The sequence below is a fragment of the Ictidomys tridecemlineatus genome, chromosome 6, assembly GCF_052094955.1.
Source record: "Ictidomys tridecemlineatus isolate mIctTri1 chromosome 6, mIctTri1.hap1, whole genome shotgun sequence".
Classification (NCBI taxonomy): domain Eukaryota; kingdom Metazoa; phylum Chordata; class Mammalia; order Rodentia; family Sciuridae; genus Ictidomys; species Ictidomys tridecemlineatus.
The window spans coordinates 188,509,393-188,528,067 of record NC_135482.1 but is presented as its reverse complement, the minus strand read 5'-3'; the positions used below and the strand labels follow the sequence as shown (position 1 = coordinate 188,528,067).

At 38.8% G+C, this 18,675-nt stretch overlaps 1 protein-coding gene across 33 annotated transcripts in view; it reads left to right on the top strand.

Annotated features, from left to right (window-relative positions):
* Dock9 (dedicator of cytokinesis 9) overlaps positions 1 to 18,675 on the top strand; it is a 286,979-nt gene that overhangs the window by 125,983 nt on the left and 142,321 nt on the right. For all 33 annotated transcript variants that reach the window (XM_078016277.1, XM_078016273.1, XM_078016264.1 and 30 more), the window contains exon 3: positions 16,892 to 16,981. In XM_078016277.1, coding sequence (XP_077872403.1) covers positions 16,892 to 16,981 — 90 coding nt within the window. The remainder of the gene's footprint in view (positions 1 to 16,891; positions 16,982 to 18,675) is intronic.

The following is an 18,675-nucleotide window of genomic DNA, read 5'->3' as shown; positions in this document are numbered from 1 at the left end:
TAGGGAGCTTGCCCTGAGAAGCCCTGAACTGTGTATGGGCTCCCAGAGAAGGACTTGGGGCTAGCAGGAATGTCATGAAGTCTGTACTCTGTGTAATATGGGTGCTGTTCCTGGGAGGAAATGTGGAGGACTTGGCGGCTCCTGCTGTGAGTTGCCATCTGGGTTCATGAGTAAAGTCTTTCTGCCTGTGGCCTGTGCAGAGTGACCCACTGAAAGCTTTGAGGCAGCTTAGGGGCAAGGATAACAAGCCTTCCTCCAGCAAACCCCATGGTGTTAGGTACCTAGCAACACAGAGCCTCCTCAAACTGTTCAGAGGTTCTAGTTACTGGACTTCCTTTTCTGGGACCTGTTTTTGGCACTTTCTCCTTCTCTACCTCCATATTCTTACCTGGAGGAAGAGGAGGAGGAGAAGGATTCTTCTTCTTGTTTAATTTTTTTTTTTTTTGTAGTTGTAGATGGATGGAATGCCTTTATTTTATTTGTATATGGTGCTAAGGATCAAACCCAGTGCCTCACACATTCTAGGCAAGCACTCTGCCACTGAGTTAAGCCTCAGCCCACCCGGATGCTTCTTTACCTGGTGCTGTTACCATGCAAACCTTGTCTTTATGAACTGAGTTGCCTTATCTTTCAAACTTCATTATTTTTTATTTAGTTTTAAAAATGCTTTCCATATATAAAAATAAATAAGTGAAACAGGGAACTATAGAAATAATTGACATTAAAAACCTCCCCCAACCTTCTTTGCAATGCCATTCCCAGAACATAATCTTACTCTTATAACTCACTTCATCACTTCATCATAACCAGTGTTTTCATAGTGAATTGTCTGTAGAACCTTCCATTTAATGACAATTGTTAAATTATAATCCTGAAGTGTTTTTTTTTTTGGGGGGGGTGGTACCAGAGATTGAACTCGGGGGCACTCAACCCTGAGCCACATCCCCAGCCCTATTTTGTATTTTATTTAGACATAGGATGTCACTGAGTTCTGTAGTGACTCACTTTTTGCTGAGGCTGGCTTTGAACTCATAATTCTCCTGTCTCAGCCTCCTGAGCTGCTTGGATTACAGGCGTGTACCACTGTGCCTGGCTCTGAAGTTTGTTTTTTTTTTCTCTACTAAATTTAAGAGACTCAAACTTAGAACAAACGTGAGAATTTTCACAAATGTTTTCTCTTTCTAACTTGCTAAAGATACACGCACTTAAAAATGACTGTTATTTAGTTCATTCCTGGGGGGGGGGGAAGGAATACCATGGGAATTAAATCAACCATTTGTGCGATATTGCTGCCAAAATGTGTTCCATTGGTAAATGGGTTCAGAACATGCCAAAAAATACCATGCTTTGAAAATTTAATTTCATGAATAGGGCTACACAGCTGAAGGGCAAATAAAAGGACACTCTAGAATGATGCTTTTTGCCTGGGAGTTGTCAACAAATGCAAAGCAAAATCCAATGATTACAAGTTATACTCTCTATTGACAAATTTTTCCTGTAGCATTCTTTGAGGAATCAAAAGGTTATCTCGAGTTCTCTGAGCATAAGAATATGTGTTCTTCATGGTATTAGCTAATTAGCAAAACTTTTTGAATTTTGCTACCAAGAATGCAAAGTTTTATTTGCAGGCTTGAGATAAAATTACCTAGGAAACCCAAAACAGAAACGAAAAACCTCCCACATAGAGTTGATTTAGTTTCATCCCTTCTCCCAGGGCCAAGGAACCTGAATAGTTAAGCAGTTACAGAATCAGACCAGTGAAACTTTGAAACAAACTGTCCCTCTCACATGTAACTTCTCCTGTGATACCAGGCAGGTATTCTAGGAATGGCAAAGAACTCATAGCATAGTTGGTGAGAGTGAATGAACAGGTTTTATTTTCTGTTTGGGGAAAGTTTTTACAAAGATTGAGGAGCTTGAATTTCAGCTGTGACTCCTATTGTAGTAATTGTTTTGGACCCCACTTAAGTTTGGGCATTATTATTTGTTTTCTTACTTTGTCATCAAGCAAGGCTATTTACACTGTGTTTTCTTGCTAATTGTCTTAGTAATGTTAATAACTGCCTCTTAATGAGTAAAATGTCTTAGCAGTGTCACAGAATGCTAAGATTCCTCTGTGTGTCTCTGTTTTCTTAATCAAAATAGGAGCACAGCATTGTCAGTATATTGTTAGAGTCTGAGGGAACAAATCAGATCAGGGGCAAATATCTTATTTCATACAGAAAAAGGATGACATATAGATTAGGAAATGAGTCAAATATTGAGCAAAGTGCTTATTGAGGAGTAATTTGTAATAATACACTGAAATGAACATCGGTAAATAACTACTAAAATAATAGAACTTGGCATAAATTTCTGCCAAATACATTCAAAATGATAATTTACCAAAATGGGAGTGTGAGTGACGATGATGCTTTTTGAACATTTTTAAAAATTTTTTTTTAGTTGTAGATGGACTCAGTATCTTTAATTGTTTATTTTTATGTAGTGCTGAGGTTTTGAGGATCAAACCCAGTGTCTCAGCATTTGAGGCAAGTGTTCTACTATTGAGCCACAACCCTAGCCCGCTTTTGAACATTTTACAAGGGTGCACATGTTGATACTGAGCCCTGTTGGTCAGATCCCAAGGACATCTAGGTGTTCTCTGAAAATGAATTGTGTGGGGAAAAGATTGTCAGATATATTTGCCTAAGGATGGAGGAAAGGTGTTAAAACAAAAAACCTGAGAGAAATGAAGTAAATGTGGATTTTAAGTAATCAAAAGAATAGTTCTCAATTGTCAGATGGTTATGAATGAAGTGTCATCTGCTGTGGCCAGGGACAGGGTGCCATGGATAATCTTTTTTCAGAATCAAATCCTGATGTGCTAACATTTACTAACATTTGTGCATTCTTCGCTGTTGGTATCAATCCACTGACCGTATATCTGGCTTTTAGACTCCTGTGGTTGCCATTCATATTCATAAAATTAGACTTTGGTATAAAGAAACAAGGAATAGTGTTTGTGTTTGACCTAGAGGAGCAAAAGTTTATTTGGGGTTGTTTTAGCAGAGGTCAGGTGACTCCATTGCTCCAGGCCTGAGGTGAGGCAGAACATCATGACAGAAGTGTCTGGCAGAAGAAAGCTGCTCAGCTCGGGACAGACAGGAAGCAGAGAAAGGGAGAAGAGCTAGGAACAAAATGTAGTCTAAGGGCACTCCCTCAGTGACCTACTTTCTTCATCCTTGCCCCACCTGCCTATGGTCGCCACCTAGTAGTTGATTCAGATTATTAATCCATCAAATAGATTCCACTGATGTGGTTACAGTACTCTAATCTAAACATCTTATCCTTGAATATTCTTTTTTTTAATATTTATTTTTATTCATTTATTTTTTTAGTTTTAGGTGGACACAGTATTTTTATTTTTTATTTTTATGTGGTGTTGAGGATCGAACCCAGTGCCCTGAGCATGCCAGGCAAGCATGCTATCGCTTGAGCCACATCCCCAGCTCCTGAATATTCTTGAATTGCCTAATACATAAGCTTTTCAGGGGACATTAAAGATCCAAACCATAATAGTGTTTGTATGAAAGGATAAAAACAACAAGTTATATTTCGCTTCCGAATATACTTCCAAAAGACTCAAAAGCAAGGACACAGAGATACTTTACACCATGACCCCGTGGTAGTCACAGTAACTGAAAGGTAGAAGCAACTCATGTATCCATCCTTGGATGAATGGATAAACAAAATATGGTGTTTACAAGCAGTGAAATATCATTCAGCCTTAAAAGGAAAGGAAAGCCTGTTATGTTTCATTGTAGATAAACCTTGAGGACATTATGCTAGGAGAAATAAGCCAGCCACCAAAGGACAAACACTTTAAGACTCTACTCCAGGAGCTACTTAGAGTCATCACAGGAATATAACAGTGGTTGCCAGTGTGCAGGGACAAGGGCATGAGACACTGATGAGTCCATAGATTGTCTTTGGGAAGATGAAGTTTTGTGGACTGATAGTGGTAAAAATTGTACAAGAAGAGCTGGGGCTGTAGCTCAGTGGTTGAGTGCTTGCCTAGCATGTGTGAGGCACTGGGTTTGAGCCTCAGCACCACATAAAAATAAATAAATGAAGGTATAAAACATAATTTTTAAAAAAGAATCGATGCTGAATAAAAAAAGATTGTACAACAAGAATATGCTTAACAGCACTGAACTGTGTACTTAAAAATTATAAATTTTATGTTTGATGTGTTTTGCCATGAAGTTTTTTAAAAAGAGCATGCAGATATAGGGTTTCTGGGATGGGGGTGAACTCACATCCCTGGAACCGTGCAATGTCAGAACCAGGAAAGGTTGCTCAGGTGCATTTCCTACTGACATTCATGATGTATTATCAGTAGCCAACTTAGGAAGAGAATTTAAAATGAAAGATGGGAATACAGAGCAAAGACTATTTAGTAACAGTCTTAGAAACTTTGACAGTCCTAGAAATTTTCCCTTCTGGAAATGTTTAGATGCAAGAGAATCCTAGAGGGTTCTCAGCATTGTATAGAAAAATGTGGTTAGTCCATTTGCCCTTCAATAACATCCTGATTTTTATTTTTCCTCTGGTTCTTTTCCTATTCTACTTACATGAGACTGATAATGATCTACAAACCACTGACCTGGAGAGGAAGCCAAGCCCCACTACTTACAAAGGCCTGGAAGTCCCTGATCTCATTTCCCATCTGTCCTTTTGAAAAGAAAATATTTTTTTATGGTGTTTTGCCTTGCTTTTTTATATATGCTGCCAAAAAAAAAAATCTCTAAATACTTTGTTTTTGGTTTTCTATTGAAAAGTGCTCTTTTTATAAATTCCCCAAAATTTCTGTCAGTTGGGATGTAGTAGCCAACAATGTAGTTTTCTGTGAACATTGTGGTTTCTGAGATTATAGTTTATGTCCAGGATTGGAAACACCTGAAAAATCCAGATAAATAATATTACTGAATTGATGTTGGTCAGACTTTCAGGAGATAAGAATTTTAATTCTATAATGCCTTACAGAAAATTATGCCTTACAGAAAAGTGACAGATTTTTTTAATTGTTAAATATGCCTTCAAAAGTAAAATTTACTTTTCAGATAGCACTGATCAGCTAAGTTGAAGAATCTATTTATTTAATTTATATTAATAGTTGTACTTGTGCAGATTTATATGTTGCTGAGACCATGAATATAAGACAGAGTCTCTGTTTTCATATTGCTCAAAACTTAGGAGAGAACATAAAGGCATGTATTACCATTAATAATAAGCAGGAGACTTAAAATCAAGTGCAATGTCATGACATAAATCAAGTCCCGTGGGAATCTATCCTAAGATTGTCAGTTTGAGAGTTCAATGGTACATCCCTTTAAGAGGTTGGAAATGCAGAAGTGTAGCCTGAGAGAGAGGTCAGGGTTAAAGGAGAAGATCTGGTTCATTCATGGAAATATGAGACAGTATTTCATGGGGATTGAAGCTTGGGGTGCCCCCTCACTTAAGAAGATGGGCGGGAGGTGCAGAGAGAAAGATAGGATAAGAACCAGGAAACCAGACAGGGGCAGGTGGCTCAGCAGTAGAGTACCAAGGCCTGTGGGGATGTTGGGAATGGGAATGAAGGTTGTATGAATGCCAGGAAAAGAGTAATTTAGGAACATTTCTAATCACTGTTACCTTGACTGTTTGATTTAATTATTTATATTAATTCTTTCTTTTTTAAAAATTTTTTTTTAGTTGTTGCTGAACTTTTTTATTTTATTCATTTATTTATATGTGGTGCTGAGGTTCAAACCCAGTACCTCACACATGCTAGACAAACACTCTACCACTGAGCCACAACCCCAGCCCCTTAATTATTTGTTAAACATCTTGCTTTGCTCAGCAAAATTGGAACTGTGCCAGTTCAGCATTATTTTCCTCAATTTAAGAAACAAATGTTGGATGAAGTTGAAAATTGCTTCTGGGAAGCAACTTTTGTATCAGAGTCCAGATCAGCAACTGCAAAAATGCATTGAGGAACTATAATTAACTTTTAATCTGGGCCCTCCTTTCTAAATGAGGGTGGTAGCCACATAGGACAAGAGGTGAATCTGGCAGTGAGCCCTGCCATCTAGTGAGGTTCAGCAAACCTAGCACCCCAGGCGGGGACTACATCTTGCTCACTGACCTAGGATTTCCATCTGGAGACTCATGCTCTTTACAGGCAGGGGAGCCCATTTATCAGGGAGGGTATGTGGGTAGCTGTGTCTCGGTGCCCCCTGGCACACAGCTGTAGGTGATGTGACTGACCATGTCAAGTTAGGAGGCTGGGGATTCACACCAAATGCCACAGGCATTGCCCTGAGGAGTGGGATAACTGTGGTGACTCCTGCTAAAACAACAGAGTTGTTATTGTTTTTATGTTTACAAAGCATTTCATCATTTTCCTTACTGTGCTAAGGTAAGGTAACTTCCCTTCCCCCCTTTTTATTGTAGCAGACGCCATGTGACATAATTTTTGTTCCATGAAATACTTGGGAACCTTCAAGATCAAGCAGGAAGTTGAGATTGACTGTATAAATAACTAGATACAATAGAACACAAATAAATAAAATGTTACATGTACAAATGAAGGAAATCTAGGATTTTATTCTCTTTTGTAGAATGAAGGGCACTAGATGAATCCAGTATTTTTGTATTCTCTATGTCAGGTCATATTCTTTATTTTTCCACCATTTTTTTTCTTTCTTCTAAAAAATGACATTTAGCTCCCATCTTAAATAGATCAAAGGGATTAAAGTTTTTTAATTGGTAGAATTGGAAAAACATAGATTTAAGGAGGGGAAGAAGCAAGTTAGGATAGAAGACAGAGCAGGTAGAAAGGGACAAAACAGAGTGGCCATGTCTCACAGTCCAGGTTTAAAGTTCACTTTTACATCATGACTTAAAATTCCAGATTAAAACTCATCTTCCACATACTTTGATCACATACAACACTATTAAATTAATTACCAGACCTTATTTAACCACAGTCCATAAGTAACCTTGCTCTTGACCTGGGCCTAAAGAAAAAACAGTTCAGAGAATGCTTTTGCTCAACAAATAGATTTTTCTTTAATTTATATTTTTAGGATTTAATTACTCGATCCATATGTCACTTTCCTTGATGAAACCCTCAATACTCGCAAGTGTAGTACTTTTTAACTTCTCAAAGTAGAATGATGCAAACCCCTGACAGGGAAATTAATAGAGATTTGTCATCAAATCTCTATTAAAAAAAAAAAGAAAAGAACATAAAGGAGAACTAAAAAAAGAAAAGAACACAAAGGAGAACTAAAAATTCCCTCCTAGATCACATCTCTACTATAGCTTTTTTACACATGTAATTCTGTCTTACTAAGGTGAAGCCATCCATTCCTCTCCAACACCCACCTTCTGCACCTTGATTTCTGTTAAAATCAGTCTCTGCCTTGGTTTGGCCAGTCCTTAAATTCCTATCTGAAACAGCTCAAGGATCCTGATTTGAGTTCAAGTGTCCTGAGTTGAGTTCCACCTCACTTTTGTGGCCTCCTCAGGAAACCCCTTCCTGGTGACAGAAGGACATTTCCATCTCCCAACACTGCCACACTGAGAACCAGGCTTCCACGCATGAACCTTTGAGGGATACACTTAACCCAGACCCAAACCATAAAACCATTTCATTTGGAACCCTTTGTGATTGTAGTTCAGTCCCATTTTTGAACTGATTGCCCATTCAATCAGCGAGCATTTATCTTATGCTAAGTGTTGTGTTGGGTGTTGGAGAAGCAAAGGTGAACAACTAGCTGTATTCTCTAGTCTTGTAGGATATGTCTTTTGGTAATTTCAGTAACATGGATTGTACACTAATTGAGGCTGGCATGCTGCAGGAGCACTGCAGTCACAGTGTATTAGGGATTCAGAAATCCTTCATGTTGCTGAATATTGAAAAGAGCAGAGAGTCCAGAACAGTCTATGTAGTTGGTCATGAAAGATCTGAGGTCATGCTGCCTTTGGACTTTATTGTGATGACAGTGAGGAGTCACGGAAAGAATGTAAGGAGAGGCCTGATGCCTAAATGAAAGCTTTAGAAAGGTAACTGGCAGCTGTGCTGAGAATTGCTAAGAGATGAGAGCTGGAAGGTGGCCTTGCCCTTAGGGTGCTACACTGTGGTTTTTAGGAGAGTTCCCTGAATTGGTGCATTGTAGTATGTCATATAAGGCGAAGGGTGGCACCGCTAAATGAACAGAGAAAGACAGTTAAAGGTGGACACTTGGGGCCTTCAATAGCCAATAAAGAGGAGCGTTTAGGGTGAGAAATACCCAACTCTTCAAGGACAGGTTTGTAGAAAGCTTGTTAGGTGATATAAGGCTCAGAAAGTCTTTGCTCTGCCTGTATCTGTTCAGCCTTTGTATTATTGTTTTAATTTGTCTCTTGGTAGTTTTATTTAATTAAATTCCTCCAGAAACTTAAATGGAATTCCTTCTCTGGACACTTGCCTTCTACTATACTTCGTTAATTTTCTTAATCATTAGTGAGTTAAACATTGAGAATCCTCAGGCCACTGCTTCCCTGAAAATGGAATTGTCTGATGTTAATAGATGCTGTGGGTTAGCTGCCAATAACCAAGACAAGAACTTTCGAGGTGAATTGTGGGAACGCCCTGTGTGAATTTTTGTTTCTAGCCTACCTTGGTACTGAATCCTCTCAAAAAAAAAAAAAAAAAACAAGTCATGTGCTCTGAAAGAAATTCATCTGCCAGATATTTGGAAAGGCTCCATCACTGGTGTTGTCAGTAAGTCACAGTAAAGTTCCAGAGTTGTTTCAGTACAGTGTGATGCTGTGTGGATACAAAACATTTAATGTACAGACCCAGTGCAGCCTGATGGGTTTCCAGCAGACATCAGAGAGGCAGAACTCAGCAGACAGGTGACTCAACAAAGAGTTTGGCTCAAGCCTAGAGAGGAAGGGAAGGAGCTATACTTTGGGAGCCATCCATCCAATAGGGAGTAGTTTGAAACTGGAGATACTTTAAAACATTGATAAGGTATTTTATTGATGCCATTGGTTATGTGATGAGTTCTGCTCCCTGACATGTTGAAGTATAATATTAGAGAAGCACGCCAAGGCAAGCATATAAAGCAGGGTTTATTTTAAAAGGGGTCACATAGACTTCTCCCAAGAGGGAGGAGGGGGCCATAGCTGATATCCTAAGAAGTAAGAGTGTTCTGCCTTTTCATATGTCCTAAGGCTTCCTTTGTTCTCTTCCCTTTATCTCTCTCCTTCCTGAGAATGTGACTAGGCCCAGGAGATGCTCGGTGTGATGGCCAAAAGGTGAGAAGCAGTCTGGAAGGGTCAAAGTGGAGTGATCTGGGCAGGAAGGGAGGAACAGTCCCTGGGACAGGTTACCTTAGCAACAGGTTAGAGCAGGGGCAGGTTTTCTTGATAAGGGTGGAGGAAGGGCTCTGAAGGAATCAAATTTCAATCCCTCCATTCTCTGGATGTGACCCTTGCCTATCTGCCTAATTTTGGCTTTAGTATCCTTTGATCCAGTTGAGCACATAAAGTTCAAGCAAGGATTTATTATATAGTGAAGAAGATGGGCTGAGCCAGGCAATGGCCTGAAGAGCCCACTCCCCACTGGATCTACTGGGCTTTGCTCTTGGACTGCATCCACTTCTCTCTCCTACCCACTACCTGGAGTCCATCAGAGAGTTGTCCTTCTAGTACTATTTCTCTGCCAAATGTGTAGAGTCCTCAGAGGTTTGAAAGAATAGTTCTACTAAATAAATGAAAATAAACACAAATATGGCATGCCTTATGAGAGGGGAGGATCATTGCTCAATAAAGTAAGTCCACATCTCAGCCCCAAGACAGGGTGGAATTGGGCTCTGAGGCCTGGTGGGCTCCTCTGGCTAACAGATGGTCGCTATGGGCCTTGGGCCCTCTTCTTTTAGGACATTTTAGAGGTAAAACCAGGCACTTAAAAATTCCCCCTCAGGCTCTCCATGGCCGCAGTCCTGCTCTCACTAACAGCTCTGTGCTCCTGAAGAGAAGGGCCTTCCGCTCTTCTGGCTCAGTGTCTCAGTGATGCTGTCTTTCCTTGGAGTTGACTGCTTAGCACCTCCCAAACGTCTTGCTTCAGAGCTCACACTCCCTCTGTGGGCTGTCCTTGATGTTTGTTTTTCTGTCCCAGGGAGGACATTCCCAGCTCTCTTCTCCTTTGAACTGTGAAGACAGGAGAGAGGGTACTTTGTCACTGATGTATGCAGCTGGCTCATGTTTCAGCCCACCCACTTCTCTAGGCTATTGTTTTTAGCTTATTGTTCACCTGGTCCTAGGGGAAGGTGGACCTTTTGTTTCAGTGTTTTAATTTAAAAGTCACAAAATATGAAGTTTTAAATACCCAGTGGATATGCACACTTCCCACCAGGAATTAAGAGCATTGGTTTTTAATAGTTTAATGCCCATTATAGAGTGATTTCAAAAAATATCCGGTGCTGTGTGCACTGAGAGGGTTGAAAAATAAATAAATACTACAACAGCATGCCTTTTGTTAAGACTCATATTATTGAAATCTATGTAGCAAATCTTTTCTCCTTTTATTCTAGCAGTTCCTCCCATGAAGAAAAATAAGTAGGGTAATACAAGTCAAAGCAAATACAGTATTCATTTTTTCTCTTTTTTCTGGATGCCTCTTGTGTTTTGGTTTCTAACAAAGCAATTCCTAACACTTAGATAAACCATTTGAAAGGGATGAGACTTAGAATTCCATGTTCACAGCACTGTGGAATTTTTTCAACCACAAAGGAAACCTGGAGATCCTAGAAGGCTCTTTTATGGGATGTGGAAAGTTCAAGCTCTCCCCAAGCTCACACAGCTAATGAGAGGCAGAGCTCCGACAGGGAATCAGGTTTCCTGGCTCTCCATTCAACTCTTTCCAGTGTCATTTCTCAAATGATTCCATAGGAAGTTTAATGAAATGATTCGCTTCACATTACTTTTGGTTAGAAACATGAACTTCTCAGTATCCCAGCCTCAGGGAGATCAAGGTCATGTGCAGGGTTGGGGGGGTTGGGGTGGGGTTGACAGAATCTGACCCTGCTGGGATCAGGAATTGAGTTAGGGGAATGAGTTTAATCTGAAGAAATAGGTTGCAGCAGGATAGGAGAGTAAGCAGTGAGGACCAAAGGGTGCTGATAGGGGCAAGGACTTGCCAGGAGCCCCGGTATTGGGAGAAGTCTGGCACCTCTGTGTGTTTCTCTAGGTGGCCTCTGCCCTGCCTCCTTGGGAGCTCACAATTCTATAAACAGCTTACAATTCTACACTTTCTGTGTGTAGCTCCGAGTCATCAAAGAGGCCCTCATCTTTGGGGGGAATAATTTTAATCAAGAGAAAAAGAAATCTTCTGTAAAAGGATCTGTTTGAAACAAACAGAGCTCGGACAGGGAATCAGGTTTCCTGGCTCTCCATTCAAAACTCTTTGAAGTGTCACTTCTCAAATGATTCATAGGAAGTTTAATGAAATTTTATTCCAAACTAGACATGAGGTTGTTTTAGTCTTCCTATTTGGATCTGGGGGCAGTACTGCACTTTTTCCACTTCTCTCCTTTAAAATAAAAAATTTCCATGGAGATTGACCTGGCTGTCAGGCATCCTTGCATCCTTAAGTGCCACTTTTGGAGAGCACTTGCCCCAGGCTCTTTTGTGGAACTTCTTCTAAGACTCCTATCCGTTCCTGGCCAAGGTAAATAAGGATTTCTGTGTGTCAGAGACTACCAGTGTTTAACTTGTTCGTGGTACTGACTGAAAATAATTTATTATAGTAGCTGGAAGGCTTTTATGTGTGTGTTTTGTACTATGAGATTTCCATCCCAGTGGTTGTTTAAAATATCTGCTTATTATGCTTAGGCTTAATTTTAGGTGCTTTTCACATTTCATGGTATGAAATGTTTTTCCCCTTCACCTTTCAAATCGAAAGCTTTCTTAGAATAAATACAATTGGCTCTCCATTTCCTTAGACTCATATCTGTGAGTTCAAAAAACTGCAGATCATAAAGATCTGGGAGAAAAAGTTGTACTGAACATGTATAGACATTTCCTTGTCATTATTCCTTATATAGCACAGTACTGCAACTATTTGTGAATCATTTACAGTTTATTAGGTATTATAAGTAATCTAGAGATGGTTGAAAGTATACAGAAGACTACGAATAGGTTATATGCAAATACTGTACCATTTTATATAGGGACTTGAATATCCTTGGATTTTTTGTTATCTATGCAGGGGTTGGGGATGGGGATCCTAGAACCAGTCTCCCAAATATGGTGAAGAATGAGTCTGATATTCTTTGAATGCTCATCTTCATACTGATTTACGTATCTTGGATATTATCTTGGATGCATATTTTGTGGAATATAGTTGTAACTGAAAGAAAAGTAGAACAGAATACCACTGCCGTGCGAAAGGAAATTTAGTTCATTGCTGAGAAGGGCTTTAGTGCTCATTAAGTATAAATCTCTTGGTGTTGACTTGGACTCTGTTATAAGCCAGAAAAGTAAAACTACAGAAATTTAATGTGAATTTGGCATAAAGTAGAATTTCTGAATATGACTTTTAACATGTAAAATCTGCAGAGAAATTAAAATAGAACATTCATTTAGTCTTCCCTTCTCAATTTCTATAATGGGCCAAAGAACTTTTTGTAATAGGAAAAAAAAATCCTTATACGCAAGTAATGGTAGGTTCCTATTTCTGTCTCCATTGGCTGTTTTATTCATTCATTCTTGAAACATTTATCAGGTACTTAGTACAAAGATACAATTAGATCAGTTACAACATATCTCCTTCCTATCCTCAAAAGAATCTGAAATCTGGTAGAGGAAAGAGGGCTTATGCCTGCAGGAGAGTTTGGATAATGGAATCAGCTATTCGAAGAGCTCTCAGGGTCTAGGTTTTAAGGTCACCATGGTACAGGGGCAGATCTCAGTTTTGCAAGTCTATGGACTGAATTTGATCAGTATGACCAGAGTTGGTCAGACTCTGGGGAACTGATTTACAGCAACTAGCCCCATAAGAAAATAAATCAGAATACCATTTTGTTAATGTGCATTAAGAACTAGGATGAAAATAGGATCAGAATACCTTTATTGGCTGTGCATCTTCTCCTGGTAGGCAAGTCTAAATGGGACATGAGTTATAAACAGTGGCATGGTGAGGCTGGACTTAGAGTGGAGCAGTGAATGGGAAGACCTTGGCAGCTGTTGGCATCTACAGTGTTTGCCTGCTTGGTGCCAGTTGCACTCAGCCCCCTGGGGCCCTTGATGGATCCCAGGCTTTCCTTTTAAGTAGTGTTAGAGAAGTTGCTCCAAACTGGTAAGCCCTGTTCTTTCTGCTGGCCTGTTGTTTATGCTGATTGACTAAGTTGGTGGGGTTTTAATGTTAATTTAAGGCCAAATGGAGATCTAGAAATTTTTGACATAGGTATAGTTTTAGTTCTAGGGTTTAATGGATTTTTAAGTAGAGTTAATCTCATTTGTTATATCTTGATTTTAGTTTTTAAAGCATATTTCCAAGTTCCTCTTTCTTTTGTTCTGAATACACCTTAGATTCATCCTTTAAAATTTGCTTAAGCATTTTTCCCTTCATATGCCTTTTCTTAATGTCCTCTTTTCCCTGTTTTATCAGATTCTCCTACCATCTTCTCTAATGGTATCCTGTGCTTCTGTGCCCTTTTCTATATATGTACCCTTCTGTAGTACTTACCATGAACTCATAATTTATTTTCTCATCTTTCTCTTTTGTTAGACTTCATGGTAGATAAGAATAGTAACTACATTTGATCAAATGTTGTGTCTTCAGCCACTAGTTCAGTGTCTTGTGGGAGGGAGAGAGCCAGTAAAAGCTTGGATGCATGGAGGAAGAGATATTTATGCTGAGCCCTTAAATGATGAGTAGAGTGTTTTTCAGGAAGGGAAGATACTGTAGTATATGCTTGACCTCTTTCAGGGCTCTAAGCAGAAGTTGAAAGGAAGGAAACTCAGATTGCAGCATAGTGTGTCTCCTCACGGCCCCATCCTATCCGTACTATGGTAGTATTTCATGAAAATGGCAGCATTCCTCAGTACTGCAATTTGGAGATGTTTCTAGTTTCTTATAGCCTTGTCTCATCTGTCTGTTGTTGAGTATCCCAAAGCCTAGTAACTTAAGACAATAATTTATTACTTCTTCATTCCTAATTCTCTTTCGGGGTCAGGTAGGTAGTTCTTCTGCTGGAGTTAAATGTCTGTGGGGCTGGGAGGTCCAGGATGGCTTCTCCATCACGCAGTACTCTCCCACCTGGGATGCCTGGAACCTCCTGGAGCTGAGTGTGGCTTCTTCTCTGTAGATATGATTCTTCCACATGAAAGCGTATATTTCCTTTCACCATGGAGGCCTCAAAATAGTAGAACTTTTTATATGGCAATTGGATTTTAAGGAGAAGGAAGCTGACTTTTTCTGAAGGCTGTGTTTGGAGCTGACCCAAGTCCCTTCTGTCTTGTTTTATTGGTCACTGCCAGCCCCGATTCAAGGGGAGGGAAAATAAACTAACACTTTTTGTCATGAGGAGCAACGTGCATATGTGGGGAAGGATAGCAGCTATCCTTGGAGATTATCTAAAACAGACCTAATGTTATGTACTTCAAGAAGAACACTTAAAAAATAGCACTTGAACTAGATACATACTAAAGAAGTACATCTAATTTAGTTTATTTGGATAAAGTCTCTGGGGGAGCAAGCATGCTCTACCTGGTTAAAAACTCTGCTTTGTCAAATTGGAGTTAGGAATTGATCAGTTATGATTGATGTGTAAATCTAAGTTAAACAGGAGAAACCTTATGCCATCTTATCTGTTAACACTCAAGTCTCTTTAATGATTTAAAATTTCTTTCTTTTTCAAGTGAGAACATGATAGCACTTTGATACATGAGAATCAAAAAGAACTACTACTGTTTTTTTTTCTCACCTTAGAGGAGGGAGTGTTTAGAAAATTATCTCATAATTATAACTACTAGAGTTGGCAATTCCACAGGAAAAATTTGGTAAAAAAATTTCTTTTTTCCTAGTGCTACAGTAAGAAATGGGCTAGAAATAACTCTAATAGGTGTATTTAGATGAGTGTTTTATGAATGTTTTCAAAGTATGATAATTAGTTTTGAAAGTCTTGAAAAAGATAAATCAAGATATGATACAGTAAGTGGGGATATAGAATGTTTCCTTTGAAGTATGCAGGATTTCATAAATAAGTCCCCTACTGATCTCATTCCTGATATTTAGTAGTTTTGACAGTCTATAATCAATATTTTGCTCTGCAGCCTTTTGAATAGTTTGGGCCTCTTTTCCATGCCTGTGGTCCCTTTCTCTGTAGGATTCCATGAGAACAGGTGTGTAATAAAGGTAACCATTAGTGATATTTGTGAGGAAACCAAGACCCACAGTGTTGAAAGCCTTTCTGGAGACACTGAATGAATAATTCACCTGCAAAGGACTTTGGTGGAAGACAAAGTTGCTTCCTTCCCTTTGTTTAGAATAAGGAAGCCATATTCTAAAAATAGACTTTATACTTTTTGTCAAAGATGGACACAGTGCACGAAAAGAATAAATATAGGCAAAGCAGGTACAACAGGGAAAATGTAGGGAGGAAATAAAATTAAGTTACACATAAATTCATGCCCTTGAAGTTCTCCATGGTGTGGAAAGGGGAGAGAATCATAGATTTCGTCGAAAACTGCCTCCAACTAGGGAAAAAGGAAAACAGCAGGACAGATGCTGTGAGCCTAGCTTAGTAATTAGAATCTGTTAGTTAAATATTTCAGTGTATGTTGTTTTTATAATCATGATCTACTAATAATACCAAAGAATTCCAATCTGTGTGGGAAAAAAAAAATTTAGAACATTAGTTTCCAACACATAAAAGTGCAGTTACTGGATACATGTGAAGCTGTCTGAAGTTATTTAATTATCTAAAATAAGCACTGAAGCTGGGGTGGTAATCCCAGCAGCTTGGGAGGCTGAGGCAGGAGGATTGTGAGTTCAAAGCCAGCCACAACTTAGTGAGACTCTAAGTAACTTAGTGAGACCTTATCTCCAAATAAAAAATTTAAAAGGGCTGGGGATGTGACTCAGTGGTTAAGTGCCTCTGGATTTAATCCCCAGTACTACCACCACCACCACCTCCACCGCCAAAAAAAAAAAAAAAAAAAAAAAGGCATTGAAATAAGAACAATTCTGATGTTCATAGGAGAAGCAGTAGCATTCATGGGTTCATTTAACAGTTATTGACTGAGGACCTTTATGTATGTAAGTTATCCGTTCTTTGTTCTTAGGCAGTAGGGATGAGGCAGTGAACAATGAGTATAATAATTAAGAAATGAAATGAGAAGTGATGATTGTGCAACCATGTAAATGTATAGTATCACTGAACTACACACTTTAAAAATGCTTCAAGTGGTAAATTTGTGTTATATATATTTGCCACAATGGAAAAAAGCCAATTAAGATAAATAAAAGGCTGTATAATGAAACTGTCTCAAGCACTTGGGAGTGTGTTGTTTGGGACTAGGAAAATGAGCCTCTACCCTGCATTAGGGGACCAGGGAGGGTCTGGGAGGGAGTATCAGGGCCCCAATTCAGAAGGAAGCAGGAGCTATTTCCCTGCCTGGCCCTGGAATGTTGGGATGCCAAATGGAATGTGTTGTATGCCACATGAAGAGGCAGCTGCACCCACCTGCTGGTAGAAATCAGAGGGACTGATTGGGTCTGTGTGGGTACCCTATTGCAGGGTGTTCACTTGCATCCTGAGGACCAGCCTTCCATCTTAACCAAGTTTCTTCCTTGTGCTTTTGTTCACAGACGGCCATCCTGAGGCGGCAGGGTCGCTACATATGTTCCACAGTTCCTACAAATGCAGAGGAAGAAGCTCAGAGCTTATTTGTAACAGAGGTAAGACTTCTTTGTTTTTTTTTTTTTTTTTTTGTTGTTGTTGTTGTTTGTTTGTTTTTTTCCTACATTTATTTATATATTTTAAAGTCATTTTCCTCTAATGCACTTTTGCACTTTTCCTTAATTTCAGTATTTTCAAAAAAGTTCCAAAGAGGTCATTATAGTTTTATCATGGAAGTCAAAATAGATAAAGTTTTCAGAATCTGAAATGGACAGAAATGTCCCCAAGTTTCATTTCTGACTCCAAAAAAATCATCTCCACAGCATTTGTCTCATGGTCTTAGAATAAGGGGTAGCTTGTGAATGAATTTACTGGAAGACTCTGTTGAAAGCTTTGTCTTGATACTGTTTTAATGGTTTAATGTTTAATGGTTTGACTCAGCATATACATTTATGTATTCATTTATTTTACATACATGTTTATATTTGCAAATGATTTTCAAGAACTGCCAGATGATCGTGAGCAAAGCCTGACTTGACTATCCCTGATCATTGTGTGATTATTGTTACTCTTGTTTGAACATATAAGTAATCTATTTGTTACAGAGGAAAGTAATTATTGTAATTCAGGTTGCTTATTTTTTTGTTTTCCTTGGAATAGGGCCAACTAATTCGGTGCCTTAATGTTATTTCTCAAAGTTCTCCTTCACTTAAAAATTATGAATTTTGCCAATAAGATGGCTCATGCCTGTAATCCAAGCTACTTAGTTGGCTGAGGCAGGACTAGGCCCAGCAACTTAGACCCTTTTTCAAAATGAAAAACAAAAAGGACTGGGGATGTATCAGTGGTAGAACACTCCTGAGTTCAATCCTAAGTACTGCCCCCCCCAAAAAAGAGTTTTTAACCTAATTTTTCTAGTTGGTATTTAGATGAAAAATAGGCCCATCAACAATGTTGCCCACTACAAGGAAACTATGCATTTTAAGGGAAAACCAGTTAATTAATGATATTTAGTTTTCCTTGAGATTTGTGAAAAATAAAATATGTATTTAAAATTTTTCAAGTGTGGTTTGCACTATTTAGTAAAGTTAATTACAGAAAAGTAAAGTCATATTTATGTAGGCAAACATATTTGTTTAAAAGCTAAAGAACCAGATATGGTGGCATATGTCTGTAATCCCAGCAACTCAGGAGGCTGAGACAGGAGTATTGCAAGTTCAAGTCCAGCTTTGGCAATTTAGTGAGACCCTAAGGAAACTAAGTGAGACTCTGATTTGAAATAAAAAAGAAAAAGGATTGGGGATATAGCTCAGTGGAAAGTACCCTTGGGTTCAATCCCCAGTACATGCATGCGCACACACACACACACAAGAGGTAGGCAACCTATGACTTCAGGCACAAACTGGCTTGGAATCTGTTTTTTTTTTTTTTTTTTTTAATTCTTTTTTTTAAATTTATTTTTTATTTTTTTTTATTGGTTGTTCACAACATTACAAAGCACTTGACATATTTCATACATTAGATTGAAGTGGGTTATGAACTCCCAATTTTTACCCCAAATGCAGATTGCAGAATCACGTCGGTTGGAATCTGTTTTTGTAAATACAGTTTTATTGTGATAAAGCCATCCCATTTGTTGACATATTGTCTATGGCTGCTGCTGCAATACAACTAGTTGAGTGGTGCAGCAGAAATAATATGAACTGCAAAGATAAAATGTTTACTGTTCTGCCTTTTGCAGGAAATTTTTTGA